This window comes from Micrasema longulum, unplaced genomic scaffold, assembly GCF_059751315.1.
Source record: "Micrasema longulum isolate JH-2025_06_02 unplaced genomic scaffold, ASM5975131v1 h1tg001620l, whole genome shotgun sequence".
NCBI classification, from domain to species: Eukaryota; Metazoa; Arthropoda; class Insecta; order Trichoptera; family Brachycentridae; genus Micrasema; species Micrasema longulum.
In genome coordinates this window covers 1,630-18,037 of record NW_028278801.1, presented here as the reverse complement: position 1 = coordinate 18,037, position 16,408 = coordinate 1,630, and the positions used below count along the sequence as shown (strand labels likewise).

At 32.6% G+C, this 16,408-nt stretch overlaps 1 protein-coding gene across 1 annotated transcript; it reads right to left on the bottom strand.

Annotated features, from left to right (window-relative positions):
* Window positions 1-481: 481 nt before the first annotated feature.
* On the bottom strand, window positions 482-14,257 carry LOC148274565 (SET domain-containing protein SmydA-8-like). Its single transcript, XM_088236928.1, has 8 exons — window positions 14,018-14,257; window positions 12,741-12,954; window positions 10,623-10,821; window positions 7,872-8,014; window positions 6,555-6,781; window positions 4,917-5,074; window positions 2,959-3,151; window positions 482-768 (listed from the first exon to the last, which is right to left on the bottom strand). Exons 1-8 carry the CDS (start codon window positions 14,145-14,147, stop codon window positions 545-547), a joined length of 1,488 nt encoding a protein of 495 aa, XP_088093054.1. The 5' UTR covers window positions 14,148-14,257; the 3' UTR covers window positions 482-544.
* Between the last annotated feature and the right edge of the window lie 2,151 nt (window positions 14,258-16,408).

Below are 16,408 nucleotides of genomic sequence, written 5' to 3'. Positions count from 1 at the left end.
TTTTTTGCAATTTTTCATGTTTTATCAAATTACTCATAAAAGTTAACAGAATAAAATCAAATTTTTGTATGCTAAAGTTTACTGAGAGTAATATACTAATTTTAATTATGTGTTATGTATAAAGTAAAAAACATGAAGTTTTATAATTTGAGCTCAGCCCCTTCTACAAGGCAAAAAACAGACCATTTTATTTTATTTTAAATGATAATTGAATTCTTATGATATACCCAAACATTTCAATTTCAGGATTATGAGTTGTTAATAACTCATTGTTAGAAAATGGGAATTGAATTGTGCTAGAGCAGGGTTTGAACCTTAGACCTTTAATCCGCGAGTCCGCAACGCTAGCCTTGTGACTAAAACCCGTTTCAATGCTTACCTAATAATCGAAGTTCAACTCAAAACTCTATTCTATAAAAAAATCATTTGGTTTATACATATTTTGGGATATTAATATATTCCTTATTAAAAAAGTTATATATGTATACGAATTTATTCAAAATAATATTTACTGTATACAATTAGTACCTATGTACAATTTTATTTATAAACTTGTTAATAACTCCTTGTAAGATTTCATAGCTGCTCTTCCAATGATACCCTTCTCACTGTTCTCATCTTCCCGAGATAAAATCTCTGCAGATTCATGTAACATCTCTGCAATGTTAGACATTTTCTGCTTGAGTTGTTTTTCGTTGATTAATCCTTCTTTGTATTCCATTCTTGTTAGGATCATTAAAGGGGCGTGCATTTCATATAAATTCATCCCTAGAAATAAATGTAAGAAAGTAAGTACCTAAAATGTATAATATGTCAATTTATTTATGTTACTTTTGCACACTGTAATATAAATTAATTTTGCCATGTAGCAAGTGCGGGAAGAGGTTTATAGAGAGAGAAGTAAATATGTATAATAGGGAAGAAGGATGGAGGTAGGGATGACTAATAATTTTAATTTATTATGGAATTTAAAAAAGAGAAAATTTTAATCTAAACTTATTCATTTTTGATCTAAAAGCCTCAACAGTCAACTATTTTGAGAAGGGGTTATAGTTGTATACATATTCCAATGTGAAATTGTTACACGAGGACCACGTTTTATTTGGTAATCTAATTGATTCCGTTTGAATAGTTCAGGAGTGGAAATTTCTATCAAACTTTTAAATTACATTGCTCATTATTGATAAAGGCAACAAATGGATTATATCCACGGAAAATAAGCGAATCAAGAAACTGTCATCCGTTATCTTCTGAGAACCTACTGGCGTTGAGGTTATGGCTTGGAGCTGGAGCATCCATTACTGGACCTGATGCCAATTCCAACCAGATGACCCAGAACTTCAACGGGAAGACTCAAGAGCATTTAAGAAGTGGGCCTAAATGTCATTTTTCAAGATTTAGTTTTCTACGGGAGTCCGTGTTTTTTATTGACACCTGATTTCGGTCGCAACTGTAAATCTTTACACCAAAAATAGTGTATTTACCGTTTTAGATAGACAAAATTAATAATGTTAGAATATTTGTAAAAAAAAGATAGTTTATTCAGTACTTCTAAATGGATTCTGGAATCAAGTATAAACTTAAATTAGATAGAAATAAATGTATAAAGCTCATTATTATGTATTAATTTCACATACTGTAAAGAAGGTGTTTCATTTAAAATATTTTGTCTAATGTATTTCTGTAATTTATGTGGTAAACTTACGGGCCTAGTTACCCCTGTCATGCTCTAGCGTTGTAGCCTAGCCGCTGGCGACTGGTTTCGTTATAAATGGAGGATCGCAGAGGTGGTATTCTAAATCTTCTCTACCCCCTAGACTGGTGAATTTGAGGATTTTTATTTTTTAATGTGACGACACTTTGCTTCATATATTAGCCATACTGATGATTAAACGTCAAATAATGTATAAAACTATTTAAAAAAACTGAAAAAACCAATGCGGTTGATCATTGACCACAATTCAACCTAATTAACCGTTTTATGTAGCGGTTAAGTACGCAATAATGTTCTAAATTAAAATCATCAGGTTTGATTTCACGTGTTCATATTTATTTGACGTTTAATTATCAGTGTGGCCAGATATGAAGGAAAGTACGAACGCATGCAAAAAAAAAAATACCAAAATTAATCACTTTCTAGGGTATAGAGAAGATTCAGAATACCACCCCAGGTTTGACAAGGCATTTTTTGGACAAATGTGTCCAATCATAGAATCAATATTCCTAGAATCACTTTGTGAAGAGCTCTTGAGGTATTATATTACAAACATGGTGCTATATAAGTTGTCCATAAAAATATTATTTTTTTTACATTTTTTTTTTTTTGCACCACAACAGGCCTGGAGGCCTAATTACAGTGGTGAATTACATCACAGAGCACCCAGGCTTGAGAAAAATCACATTTTAATTTTTGTGTTCTCACCGGGAATCGAACCCGGAACCTTCCGTGTGTGAGTCAAGCGTCTTGACCACTACATCACGGAGGCCGCTAATAACACATGGTATCATTATCTATTGGTATGGAATCATTCACATTTGAGTTTCCCAAAATTTTATTCTATTTGTTAATTTTTAAGAAGTAATCGAGCTGAATGAAATGTTCACACATAGGCTAATGGCGGATGTTACAGTGTAAAGTATTGTTATTATTGGAAACAGCCACGAAAGATAGTATGCACTATAAATGTCTAAACTTTCATATTCCCTTCTGATAAAATACTTCCGTCTGTTGAGGGTTGCAAAGATTTTAACAAATTAAAAATATTTTTTGATAATCTGTGTTTTATGTGATTGTATATTTAAAAAAATATATTAATTGTTTTTTTGTACAATACAGGTTTACAGTACAGCTCATATAAAAAATAGGATAAAATGATAAGAAAAAGAATCCCACATAACATAGCCTGCGCATATTCTAAATAATTTAGATTGTATATCCAGTCAATGTATTTTATTTACCTCGCATTCGGGTTTGTCCAGGAGATATGACATCTAAGATTTCAGTAACTTGACGACACAAATCAACTTTTTTCTTCAGTAAAGGTATAGATAAACTATCTAGTGTGTACCCCTTGACCCGTCCATATATTTGCGAAAGACTGTATCTCAAGCATGTTAAAAGGGAATGCTTTGGGTGCAAAATCCCTCGGTACTAAAATATTAACACAAAACTATGAATATTTTTTTAATTAAAGAAAATAAAAATATTGACATTCTTATGATTTATCCAAATATCGAACATTTTTGGGCCATTTTCTATTAATCATAATAACCGTGTTAGAAAACGCAAAAAAAAGTTCCGGTAGAGTGAGGTTCGAATCTCGGACCCCCTCATCTGGACTCCGCGACTCCAACCACCATATCATTGGACCTGAACTCATTTCGAATTACCCTTGATGAGAATGATTGTATTCATAAAATAAAATAATAAAAGTATTATCGTTCCCCACATTGATTATTGCTCCAGTATTTTATATTTAAGTAATGAAGGAGATCTAAAGAGACTCCAAATAATACAAAACAAAGCGATGAGGATAATATTAAGATGTGGGAGATGAACAAAAGTTAAGAAAATGATTCAACTTCTAGATATCATGACAATTGATCAAAGAATCAAATTCAATGTTGCTAATGAAATAAACAAAATTATTAAAGGAATAGTTCCGAGATATTTTCAAAATAAACTAAAAAATAATGAGTTCTTTCATAACTATGCAACAAGAGGATCTAAAAATATAAGACTGGAAAAGAAATCAAAAGCAATGTCCCAGAACTGCCTTATGTACAAGGGAATACAACTATTTGAGGAAATGCCAGAAAGCATAAAAAATGAAATAAATGTAAATATATTTAAAATTAAATGTAAAAAGTATATATGTGAAAAATATTAGGTAGTATATAGTGTAAATAGTGAATATAATTAATGAAAATGTACATATGAAACAGTTAATGTTATAAATTAGGATATTAAGTGTATAATAGTGATAAATAATGTTAGAATAAGTATAGAGGTAAATATTGTGTTGTAAATATATATTAGACTATGTTAATCATAGAACTAAATAAAATAAATAAATAAATAGTAATATATTTTTTCCAAACGGTAATAATAATGATTCACCTTATGGTGAATATTGCACTGCTTGGTATCTACAGCGTATCTTGATCATTTATGTTACATGAAGGTAAGATGATCAGTCTTACGCTCACATAGAGATTACAAAAACACGTTTTTACACTGACGATTGTATGAGATACACACGAAATTGCAATCTTGAATTCAAATGTTTCTTCTGTATTTATTTCTCACCCTCTAAGAATTAAATTTATTTGTCTTCTTTACATTAAACCCTACACGACATTGTTAAATTCATGTTCCAACTTGATAGAAATCAAACTGTGTTAAGTCGGGACTTACAAATTAGTTTTTTTTTAAATTTTATTGTTTTAAATGTTTAAATTAATACCCTATGAATTGTATAAATAGACAATGTCCATAAATAAAAAAATAAATGTCAGCCTCGTGGTCTAATGGTTCCTACCATGCAAGAGGTCTCAGGTTCGATTCCCGGCGTGGTTGATATGAAATATTTATTTAAAAGGGCTCTTTTACACTAGAATATTCAATAGTCCCTGGACTGGTACCTGAAGCGTAAGACTGATCATATTTACTCCATGTAACAAAAATAATTAATATAAGAGGAGATTGGTGTACCAATGCAGTGCCCTATGCACCATTAGTTACAGAAAGGGAATAATGATGATGATGAAATGTTTACATCTGTTAAAACAAAAAAATGTTTGCCCGATATCATGATAAAATATGTATACTGCATTGGTCATATGTGTTTAAATCTTTCTTTTGTTTCGAATAATTAACGAATTATAGTTCTCTTATTATTTTTCCAATCACTCACCCATATTGCCGCTTGTTCTCTTTGCTCAATTTCTGATGGACCTACACAGCTTTGTTCTATTAATGCAATTTCATTTTGAACAACTGACAAAAGTTTTCTTACTGCATCACTTGTGGTTGTATAATCACAGTCAGAACACTTCCATAATGAGCTGCCATCTGAAATTTAAATGTCACTATGTTCCTGAATATTATATTCTTATTTAACCGATCATAATATTTTTCCAGATTTGCTCTCTAGATGCAAATAAAAAGTGCTCACAAATCATCTCTAGGCTTCACTGTCAGCAGCTAACTCATTTTATTGAAACTACCGACAAAAATTCAACAGTGTATTTCCAGGAGGATGAGAAGCTGATGTATAGTTAAGGCTCCGGAAGCATACACGTTATGTGGCCAAACTACTAAATCATCTCCACTTATTCTCAGTCATGCTACAATAGGATACTGCATACTCGGCTTAGTTTCCATAATACTCGTAAAGTCAAACCAACACACCCACAGTGTGTAACTAAATGATTATTTCATTTAATGACAAATCAAAAATAATTGTGTGTATTCTTACAATACTAAAACATTTATTTAGGTACTGTGCTTCCCTTATTCTGTTAGCAATAAAGCTCTTAAAAGTCAGTTATTTATTTTATGTACAAATTTGTTGAAACGGAGAGGAAAATAAATAAAAAAAGGTGTATGGAAGTCTTGGCATTTACATAGCTTATGACCTGTCATTGGCTAGTTTAAGTGACCACATTACACGCTGTGTAACATTCACCACTAAAAATTGTTTTCAGGCTTTGCCTAGTGGGTGAAATGGTTCAGCCGGATGAATCCAAGATGAATGATAAAGGTTTCAGCTTTTTTACTTCACAAAAGTCAAGAGATGAAAGAGTTGTGGAAATCCGGATGTTTAAACATATGCAGAATGTTACACAGTGTGTAAAGGGGCCACTTAAACCAGCCAATGACAGGTCATAAGCCCTACAAATGCCAAAAATTCCATATTCTCTTCTCAAAAATGTTTTTCCTCTCTGTTGCAACAATTTTATATCTAAATTAATCCCTGGGTAGGAGATCTAGCCTGTCTACAAACATTTAGACCTATTCAAAACATTATTGAAAACCAACATATGAAATGTTTTCAATATTATTTTAATTTAAATATACATATGGGTGTCTAGAAGTTTGACTTTGTAAGGAATACTCGAATGAGAAAATAGATGCAGCAACCTCATGTTACAACTTTACTGTCATCAAGCGGAAGCGGTTTGGTTGTTTGGGCCATATATTGTGGATGCCTTCCTTAACCATGCGTGACTAATAAACAAGGCATCAGGTTGTCGTGGTCCTGGATGTCCACGGCTGACAGTTCATCCGCAAACATAGAAGCCTGGCGAGTTTCCGTGGATACAGTAATATGCTCCACCTAGGGAGCGGACATGGATTAAGTTAGTAAATAGTTACAGTCTTTCTCCTGAATATAATGTTATAAAATTGACTAACGGAAAACAAGTCTTCTGATGACGAGTCTTCAAATAGCCGATGGAAAATTTACTGCACCTACCTACATCTTGAGGAACGTAAAAGTTTTTGTTAGTAAACTTGTTTGAAGACATTGCTAAAATAAATTATAGTTTACCTAGTGGGTTTACTGAGAGAACATTTCCCGAGTCACATTCGCTACACTTCAGAGTGCTCATATTAGTCCCGAACTCAGTGGGGTTAGCACATCTATCACAATCACAATCAAAGAACTTGGATAGCTTTAGAAAATCTCTTCTTTGTATTGTTGAATATAAAACATGGGTGTAGCACATTTCTAATTTACCACCCTCTTCTATGTCTGTCGCAACCCACACTTCAGCACTGGAATAGATATATTTTTTATAACCTTATAGCACATATAAATCATTCTCATAGTATGGTATTATTGCATTAAAATATCATCATCATCAGTCTTACGCCTCAGGTGCCAGTCCAGAGACTATGAAATATTCTAGTGTAAAAACATATTTTTAAATGAATACTTCATGTCAACCGTATCAGGAATCGAACCCGAGACCTCTTCCATGGTAGTCAAACGCGCTCACTATGAGGCCAACATTAAAATATAATGTAAGATGATTTTTGTTAATTATTTGTTGTACATTTAAATATTTGTGGAAATCTAACAAGAAAAATGTACGATTGTTTTTGCAATACTTTCAAAGATCTCATAACACATTATTGTTACTATGCTGCTGTGCCAATAATTAATTTAGTAAAGTGGCCACTTAAACCAGCCATTGGCAGGGGTCATAAGCCCTGTAAATGTCTAGACTTCCATATTCCCTTCATTGAGGTATTCTCCATCCCTGTTGTAATTTGTTAACATTAAAAAAACATTCAACTCAATCTTCTTGCTGTCGTTGCGGACAACATTTGCAATATCCATAATCTGGAACATTAGTCAAAATCGAATCAACTACTTTTTTGCTGATAGTTTTGTAAAAACGAAATTTACATATAACAAAGGAGTAGAGAAAATATCAATTTCCCAACAACAATTGAAAAATCTTTTCATAAATTCTAACTAATTTGTTGTTTGTCCTTATTTAAAATCTAGCACTTAATGTGTGAATTTTACCACCCTTTTAGAGCGATAGAAGTTAAGAAGAAGATAAGTGTTTCAAGTAAAGGAATATAAGACAGGCGCCGTGGCGCAGTTGGTTAGACGGCCAACTGTGAAACTGGCGTCGCGGGTTCGATTCCTGCCAGTTGCATGAAAAAAATCCAAGAAATATTTTTTCTCAATTGGTCTGGGTGTTGTGGTGTATTTTTCGTTACCTCCTTCCACATCCCCTCTATCCCACCTGCTGACAAGCCTCAAAATAGAGGCTTAGCGGGTTATTCCTTTTAAAAATAAAAAAAAAGTAATGAGTTTTGTCTTTAAAATAAAAACATAAAAAAGTCTTACAAATTTTTGGGTGTTCCATTTTTCCCTCCGGATACTATAGTGTGGACCACTGTTGGTACACAGTTATGGGACATGATACCGACCCTGGGGTAAATGGCCCTATTGTTTGGTCCACTTTGTGATGGTACCTCCACAGCATTTACCTGAAATATACCACATCGTACACAACCCCTGCTGAGTTTTATTTTTAAATTACATTACAATGATTCTACAAAATTAAAAAAAAAACATTTAAAAAATATTTATTAGCTTGTTTAATAGGTTTTAAAATAAACAGTTTTATAATTGACATTTCATAGTTCGACATTAAAAAAATGTAAAAATAACAGAATAAAACTAATACTGTTTGGTCAATTTAACCTTATTGAGTGTTTATGTTTAAGGTCGCAAAAATGTTCTAAATAATCGTTTCTCAACCGCCGCGCCGCGCCGGTACCTGTCCGTTGCGTCGGTCCGCAAAAATACTTGTCGCCCATTTTAAAATTCCTGTATCAGTGTCGTCCTCGTGGTGTAGTGGTCAGCGCGTTTGCCTGCCATGCAAGAGGCCTCGGGTTCGATTACCGACATGGTTGATTTAAAATATTTATTTTTAAATGTGTTTTTACACTAGAATATTTCATAGTACCTCGACTGGTACCTGAAGCATAATACACTGATCATCTTACCTTTATGTAACAAAAATGACCAAGATACACTGTGATTGGTGTACCAATGCAGTGCCCTATGCAACATTAGGCGCGGAAAGGGAATAATGATGATGATTAAAAAAAGCGTCATTAGTTTTTTCTATACCTACCTACCTGTTCTAATATGACACTAAAAACCAATAAACAAAATACTACATAAAAACAAATTTAAACCTGCGTTACCGGTCTGCAAATATTTTTCTTCTATTTTCACTGGTCTGACTTAAAAAGGTTGGGAAACGCTGTTCTAAATTAAAATCATTATGTTTGGTTTCAGATGTTACGTAATTTGACGCTTAATTATCAGTGTGGCCATATATGAAGCAAAGTGTAGTCGCTTGCAAAAAATAAAAATCCCTACGATACAGTAGAAATCTAGGCTTTACTAATAGAATGCATTAAGTCATTAAAATAAATTTCGAGATAATCGCATTTAAAGCTTTGTAATTATTTCTCGCATTATTTCTTCCACGATTTTCTTTTTTTTTTCTTTTAAAGCTTTGAAAGAGTAATCTCATTCAACTTGAAATCAACATCTTTGCACCTATATTATTTTTAATATATAAAGACTGTCGACTTAATGCATTCTGTCACTATAATCTCGAAATCATCTCTACTCCCGCGAGTAGATTCAGAATAGCACCATGGGTCTATTACGTATGACGTATGAATTACCTATGTCCTACTTACGCCGCTGCCACGCCGAGGCCCAAATAAAATAACTTAGATACATAAAACCTTTGTATCACAACTTTATTTCCATTTTATATCATTGAATTATTTACAAGCATGTCAGATGCCCCCAAAATTTCAGCGTTTGGTAAATCATAAGAATGCCCATATTATTTTTTTTATTTACTACGTAAAATATTTTATATACAAAAGTAAATTAAGACTCCTCACTAGGGAAACCTATTCTGAGGAAGACTGTATAGAGCAGTGCTTTCCAAAGCAATCCTTACGGACCCCCAGGGGTCCCTGGGATCATTCAGGGGGTCCGCGCAAGGTATAATATAAAATAAAAATAATATGACACATTTTTATTAATACGGAAGTTACAATAAATAACAATGAATGAATAATTACCGATTTTTACGTCGTAAGTAAAATATAAATATAGACAGGTGCATAAAATACGAATAATAAAACAGGCATCGTGGTGAGTCAGGCGGTCAGGCCTATCTATACAGGTTTATACAGGAACGTTCATCTATCTCAGTTTCCAAATCTTTCAAAATTGCTAAATAGAAATAAAGATTTGTTTGCTAATTGTCAACACTTAACGGCGCTTCATTCGGACCTTAACCAAAGATTTGAAGACATTCTTCACATGGATATTCCCGACTGGGTGTTGAACCTTTTTGCAAGTAATCAAACTCAGACCACAAATACAAATGAATATCTACCTACTAATACAAGAGCAATTTAATTAATTATCCGCAAACGAGGAGCTGAAACCAATGTTTAAACAAGGATACGACAGCTTATGTTACCAGCCTGGTTACAAAAACACATCTTAATTTTATATCTAGCATTATGGGTTACTGTACAGAAGCTGTTGATTGCTTTTTCGTCTTCCTATTCGGTAGAACGTGGATACAGTGCCGTTATGAGCCTCATCACAAAAAAGAAACCTACTAGAAATTAGTGCTCGTGGGGATTTGCGGTTGCTACTCACAAACATAAAGCCGGACATATATTTAATACACTCATAACATCCTATCAGGTTCATCCAAATAATTTTTTTTTGTATTTTAAAACAAAAGTTATAATTTCAATAAAAACTTCTTCAACAAAATGTTTTATTTATATTTTATTTTTACGTCACCATTTACCATTCAAGACATCAAAGTTAAATTTGTAATTTTTCTATTATGCATTTATGCAGTTATTCATCCAGGGTCCGTGGGCAAGTTTTGACCATGAAAAGGGGTCCGTGGGTCAAAAGAGTTTGGGAACCACTGGTATAGAGTTTTTTTTTAAAATTGCGAACATAAACAAAGAGGGGAAGGCCCTTTGATTTATGATTTTTATTAATCCCATACATAAAAAATATTTTCTTTACCTCTAGAATTCCACAAACTTTTTGGATAAGTTCTTCTGAAAATCTCTTGCCCAGTTTACAAGGGCCCCGCAAATACTGGACGATGTTGATTTGATCCACTTCCCAACTCTTGCGCTGTTTTCTATCAGCACAATGATCTTCCATTACTGTTACTTCGCTCTCCCATCTTTTTTTATCCTTTTCTTTCGCTAACAGAACTCTGAAATTAGGTTTACACATTTTTAAAACACTCGAGAACAGTAGAACAGAGAACAGAGTCTTGACAGAACTACCCGCCATAAGTGTATGAATGAAAGCGTAATTTTTGTTAAAGTGAAATGACTTACAGAAATGATAAAGAACTGCACAGGTAAGCAGATTCAAGGGACTTTAGTGCTTAGTGGGTAGGTAGGTGATATTAGCAGTGCGACGTGAACGATTACTTATCGGCATATTTATTTATACTCGAGCTCCAAATGATAAATTAGACAATTGTATGCTATTTTTGGCTATAATCGTCGATAAAATATTACTGACCAAATTTCATTTCAATAATAAAGAAAAAAATATTTTAGATAATCAAATACGAGTTGATAAAATCCTTAAATATGTCAAAATCCATTAATGATCGGTAGTGACCGTCTGAAGTTTCGGTTTCGGCCAGTTTCAGACAGTAAAACGAGTTTCGGCAGCGGCTTTTGTTTCGGCAGAAACTTCGGCTCCGCCGAAACCTGCGGTCGGGATGCGTCGGATTACGTTCGGCTGTACTCGGGTGCATCTATGGCTCGTGACTCTTAATTTTTCATGAGTTCTCAGATATTACATATTTTTATTTTTGTAATGAGGAAGTTCACTGGTTTTTTTAATGTCTTTATTATTTGTTAATAGACTTATTAAGACAAATTTAAAAAAAAATATGGTATCGTATTATCAGCGCTGTGACTTTTTAAAGATTTGTATTTCTGAAATTACTTCGCGTGTGGCGTCTCAAGTTCTCTTCCGCTTCTTCTCGGTCAGTTCTGCCTATTGGTCAGTTGTCTCACTGTAAACCGGAAATGTTTCACAACTCTCTTATCATCGGTTGATTCATATGAACTAGCGACGTCGTTCAAAGTAGTTTTATCAAAATATTTATTATTATTTTTTTGGTGCATTATCAAGGAACTTTGCCAATTTTTACCGCGCATAAGAAATCATTTTTTGTATCCTATTTCCCGTAGGGCTGAAGTTCCTCATTCCTTTATACGAGTAGTTAATAAGTTAACGTTCCTATGGCGTACAGTAAATAACTGTTACACATTAATTATTTATGTGTAACATAACAACTAACCATTCTATTTTTAAGCCTTTTATTTGATTATGCATTTTAATTAACACTTATTTTAATAAACTCGCTAGGTTTAACAATAAAAGCGCCTAATTTTGGGCGTTTTGAAGTGACTTTTAACTTATTTAAATAAGTTTCTGTTTCGCCTGAAACTAGAACAGAAACCGAAATTCGGTTTTCGCTGGAAATCTAATTTCGGGCTTTTTAATATAAAATTTCAGTTATTTTTTTAACATTATGTTTTGTTATTTTAAAATAATATTATTTTTGACTGAAAAAGTAAAGTTGATAAATAAATAGGTATTGCACCAACATGGCACCGATATTGGAGCACGTGACCCAAGACCCATGTAAATATAGATCAGAAAATTGAAAAAAAAAAACAACTAGATCAAACCAAATGCAGCGTATCTCGATTGTCTGTCGGTCTTACGCATCACTCTTACGCAGTCCAAGGTCTGGGAGGAGAAATATTGTAGTGTAAAACCACACCTAAAACAAATATTTCTTGTCGACCTTGCCACGAGTAAAACCCGGGACCCGGGACCTGGGACCATGGTATGCGAATGCGCCAACCTCTACACTACGAAGCGGACTTTATCCATTCGATTCCCCTTTTCAGCTGATTTTTACCCCCGAGCAGCCATCGAGTCGAAAACATTCGTTCCGGAGAGAACTGTATTTTAGTATCTTTCATCCACCCGAGCGCGGAACAAGTATACAAAAAGGATGAGTTTTTATTTACAAATGCTTAGAATAAGGTATATAGATACCTACTTATTGTTAAATAATTTAAAACAATTGCGGAAAACCTCAATGGAGTGATGCAGTCGTACTGAAGGCATGGTTGTCTTGTATCCTCTACATTCTGGAATTCCGCCTTGGCGGTTGAGAATACAACGCATTCGTATTCTTTGTGAGCTGCAGTATTTGCACAGGCTTCATCACAACAAGGCCATCCACATCGACTGCAGAAGTATGAGCCATTCCATATACCGAGGCAGCCCAAACATACGGGCAAGGAATCTAAAATAATACAATACGTTATCAGCTGTTATTGGCGAGATATGAGCAATATGTAGCCTTTAACATCTTGTGGTACCTAATATTAGCCAAAAACAAAAAATACAGTAATCAGAATACTTGTCCCACGACTCTTATTCCAATGGAAGAGTTATCTTCAATTGTCTATAAAATAAAATAGAATTTTCTGTGTAAAAAAATGCATGTTCATGTAAAATACGTTAAGAAACGTGTTCAATTACAGGTTACCGACGAAGGTTCTTCAAATTTTCACACAGATACACTTTCACATTTTGATTCAGAAAACTTGCTTTTACTTTATAGACAATCAAAAGCAAGTATGAAATGATCTTTATTAAAAACACTACTAAAAATATTACATTTATAATATGTATGTTACAATAATTATACTTCTTCGAATGTTACATTATAAAAATAATAAACGGTCTAGGTATTTAAGAAAACATGAATTAAACATTAAAATATGTATGGTAGGTTGCAGGATACATTTAGCATCGCGCCATCGCGCCATCGCGCGTCGCCGAAAATTTATTGTAAAATGGCGTAAGGACTTACCTATTTGTAAAATGTTGTTCAAAAAAGTATCCGTCGATTGCAAGTATAATTAAAATTCGTAAAAAATAAACTTAATCCCAGAAATAATAAAAAAATATGTGTAATAATTTTAGCAGAACAAAGAATTAACATGATTTTTATGTGGTGAAGTTGTTTTTCTATCTTGAAAAGTCGTGACTATTTACGACTTTTCAGGATAGGAAATTAGGACTATTCCTCGAAATTTCGGGCGACGCCGACGCGACGTTATAATATATTTATAGTTTCAAGTATGATCTATATTGTTTATATTATTACAATTTAAACATCGTCGTCCTCTCTGACTAATTCAAACCTAATGGAGTATTTGTGTTAGGTACCAATCAATCTAAACAAGAATGTGTACTATTAATTTGGAAAACATAAGGTGCACACGAAAATAAATCAAGTAGGTAAATTGTTAATTAATTCGATTTAAAACAAAGTAATATCCATTATATATTAAACTTACCTGGCTTAGGGCCAAGTGCAAAAGGAACATCTGTAAACACAAGAGAACCTTTCTTCAAAGGTTTATTAGCCACTAAATACCTTCCCAACCTTTCGTCCCTCATGATTCTATAAACTGGAACTTCGTTCATCTTGAATCTTCAATCAATCAACTTAGGTCACTCAAAGCGGATATAAACCCAAATGGAGTATTTAACAGTACCCAATCTAATTTATACTCATTGTCGGTAGTTAGTAATTAGAGATAACTGCGAGTATCTGACGAGCTAGGGCAAAGATTGAAAATAATATGGTTCGAGTATGGCACCATACCGCTCGCCTGATATACTAATAGGTACTAAACACAACGTCTGGGACGAATTCAAAAATCGGCAGCAGTTCTGTTCGCTCCCAAATATAATTAGTTTAAACACTAATATTTCAATTAATAAAATATGTTTTCCAAATGAATGTTTTAAATGAAAATAATTTCATTGGTTTTATTAATCAATATTAATAATAAAATTAAACACTAGTTGCTCGTAAAACAATCCGAGTACAAGTCTGAAGACGCTCTAACGAGAGTAAAATAAAATAAAATACTAAATTTTGTAAAAACCTTTTTTTTTATTATTGTCGAAAAGGGGACAGGTTAAAATATGTTAATTGGCTGATTAAATTTTGTGTGTAGGTATATGTGATTTAAAGAATTGAGCGTATTTCCTTACAATTTAAATTTCATAAACTTTTTTATAACATGCATCACTTCAATGTGCATATTTTTAGATATTTATTTGTCATATATATTAATTAGTCTATATAAATTGGTTATGTTTTTTGTGAATATTTTTGTTTTTTATTGTTTATTATGTTAATTATAATTAGGTTAATTGGTTTAATTACGTTTTTTTATTGTTCTTATTTTGTTTATTTTTTTAACTTTGTTAAACATACTTCATAACTTCGTTAAATATTATTATCTTAGGCATGTTTCACATTTTGTAAAACGTTTCCCTCGACACGGGACCCCAGTGAGGGAACATTATTCTGTATAAAAAAAGAATACAAACAATGTAAAAATATAAATAAAATAAATAAAAAATAAAATAAATATACCTTTATAATATCTAGGTACCAGGTAACTATCCCAGAACAGTCATTTCGAGCTACCTATCGAACACAAAGTTTTCCTTTGATTTAAACATCTTAAGGGAATAATAACATATGAGCCGTTAAGTAAATATAAATAGATATTACATGTTTTTAATGGCAATTTTAAGTAGGTACGAATAAAGCTTTTGTTTTAAACGATCTCGGCTGCCAGAAACTTTTTGAAAATGTAGTTTTTTTAACAAACGTTATTGGGTAGCGTAGAAGATAAGGTCGAAAATTGACAGTTAATTTATTTGGTCTCGAAAAATATATTCAATTGTAATTTTAATATATTTTTTCTATCAGTGCGTAACTGTTTTTATTTTCATAGCTGTGATGAGGCTTGTGTGAAATAAAGTTTTATATTTATCAATAATGATGTTAATAATGTATACAAAACATAATATTATCGTTGAACTATATACTATAACTAGGTGCATACATTCCTTAAATGAATTCTAACGAACTATTAGAAACAAAAAAAAGTTTTCAAAAATTAAAAAAATATTGTACGGAATCTATGTAGGTAAGTTCATTTCTTAAGAGAGCATTATTATTATTATGGATAACTTATATAGCGCCACTGTCGTAATACAATACCTCGAGGGTGCTTTACAAAGTGATTCTATGAATATTAATTTAATTTTAAGATAAAATTAGTAATTTAAGGTAAAGCAATTTACTTTTTTATCACTTGCTACGAATTAATTCGAGAACTAGTGGATTTTAGGCGTGATCAGATTATAAACCATATTAAGAATTAAATATAATAAATTGCTCGGAAGAAATCTGGAAATAAATTATAATGTTACAAAGATGCAGGAATAAGATAAACCAAAGTGAAGGTATAATAGCGGTAATGCTTTTTTTCACTTAGTTGTTTACTGGAGAATCAAGAGCACTTGACTAACTGACTACTCTTCTGAAAGCATATTTTTTTCTTTAAATCAGTGATAGGTTTTGACAAAGTAGATTGGAAAACGCTCTTTGAGATGCTGAAAAAACTAGGAGTGAAATACAGAGACAGGAGAATTATATCTGCCCTATATAAAAATGAAGCTGCTATAATTGAAAAAAGAAGCCAAAATAATACAGGGAGTTAGACAGGGATGCTCGCTGTCTCCAGTATTATTTAATGGATATAGTATACAGAGCGCAATTGACGAAATAAGGGAAAAAATGAGTCATAGAGAAGGTGTTAATATACACGGAAAAAAGATAGACATGATAAGGTGTACCGATGATATCGCCCTGATTGCTA

Excerpts from the sequence above, each read along its gene's own strand:
- LOC148274565 (XM_088236928.1), bottom strand. The coding sequence starts at position 14,147 with ATGAACGAAGTTCCAGTTTATAGAATCATGAGGGACGAAAGGTTGGGA. Across the intron at positions 12,955-14,017 it reads TGCACTTGGCCCTAAGCCAG|ATTCCTTGCCCGTATGTTTG; the intron begins GTAAGTTTAATA and ends GTATTATTTTAG. Across the intron at positions 6,782-7,871 it reads AATGGAACACCCAAAAATTT|TGCTGAAGTGTGGGTTGCGA; the intron begins GTAAGACTTTTT and ends TATCTATTCCAG.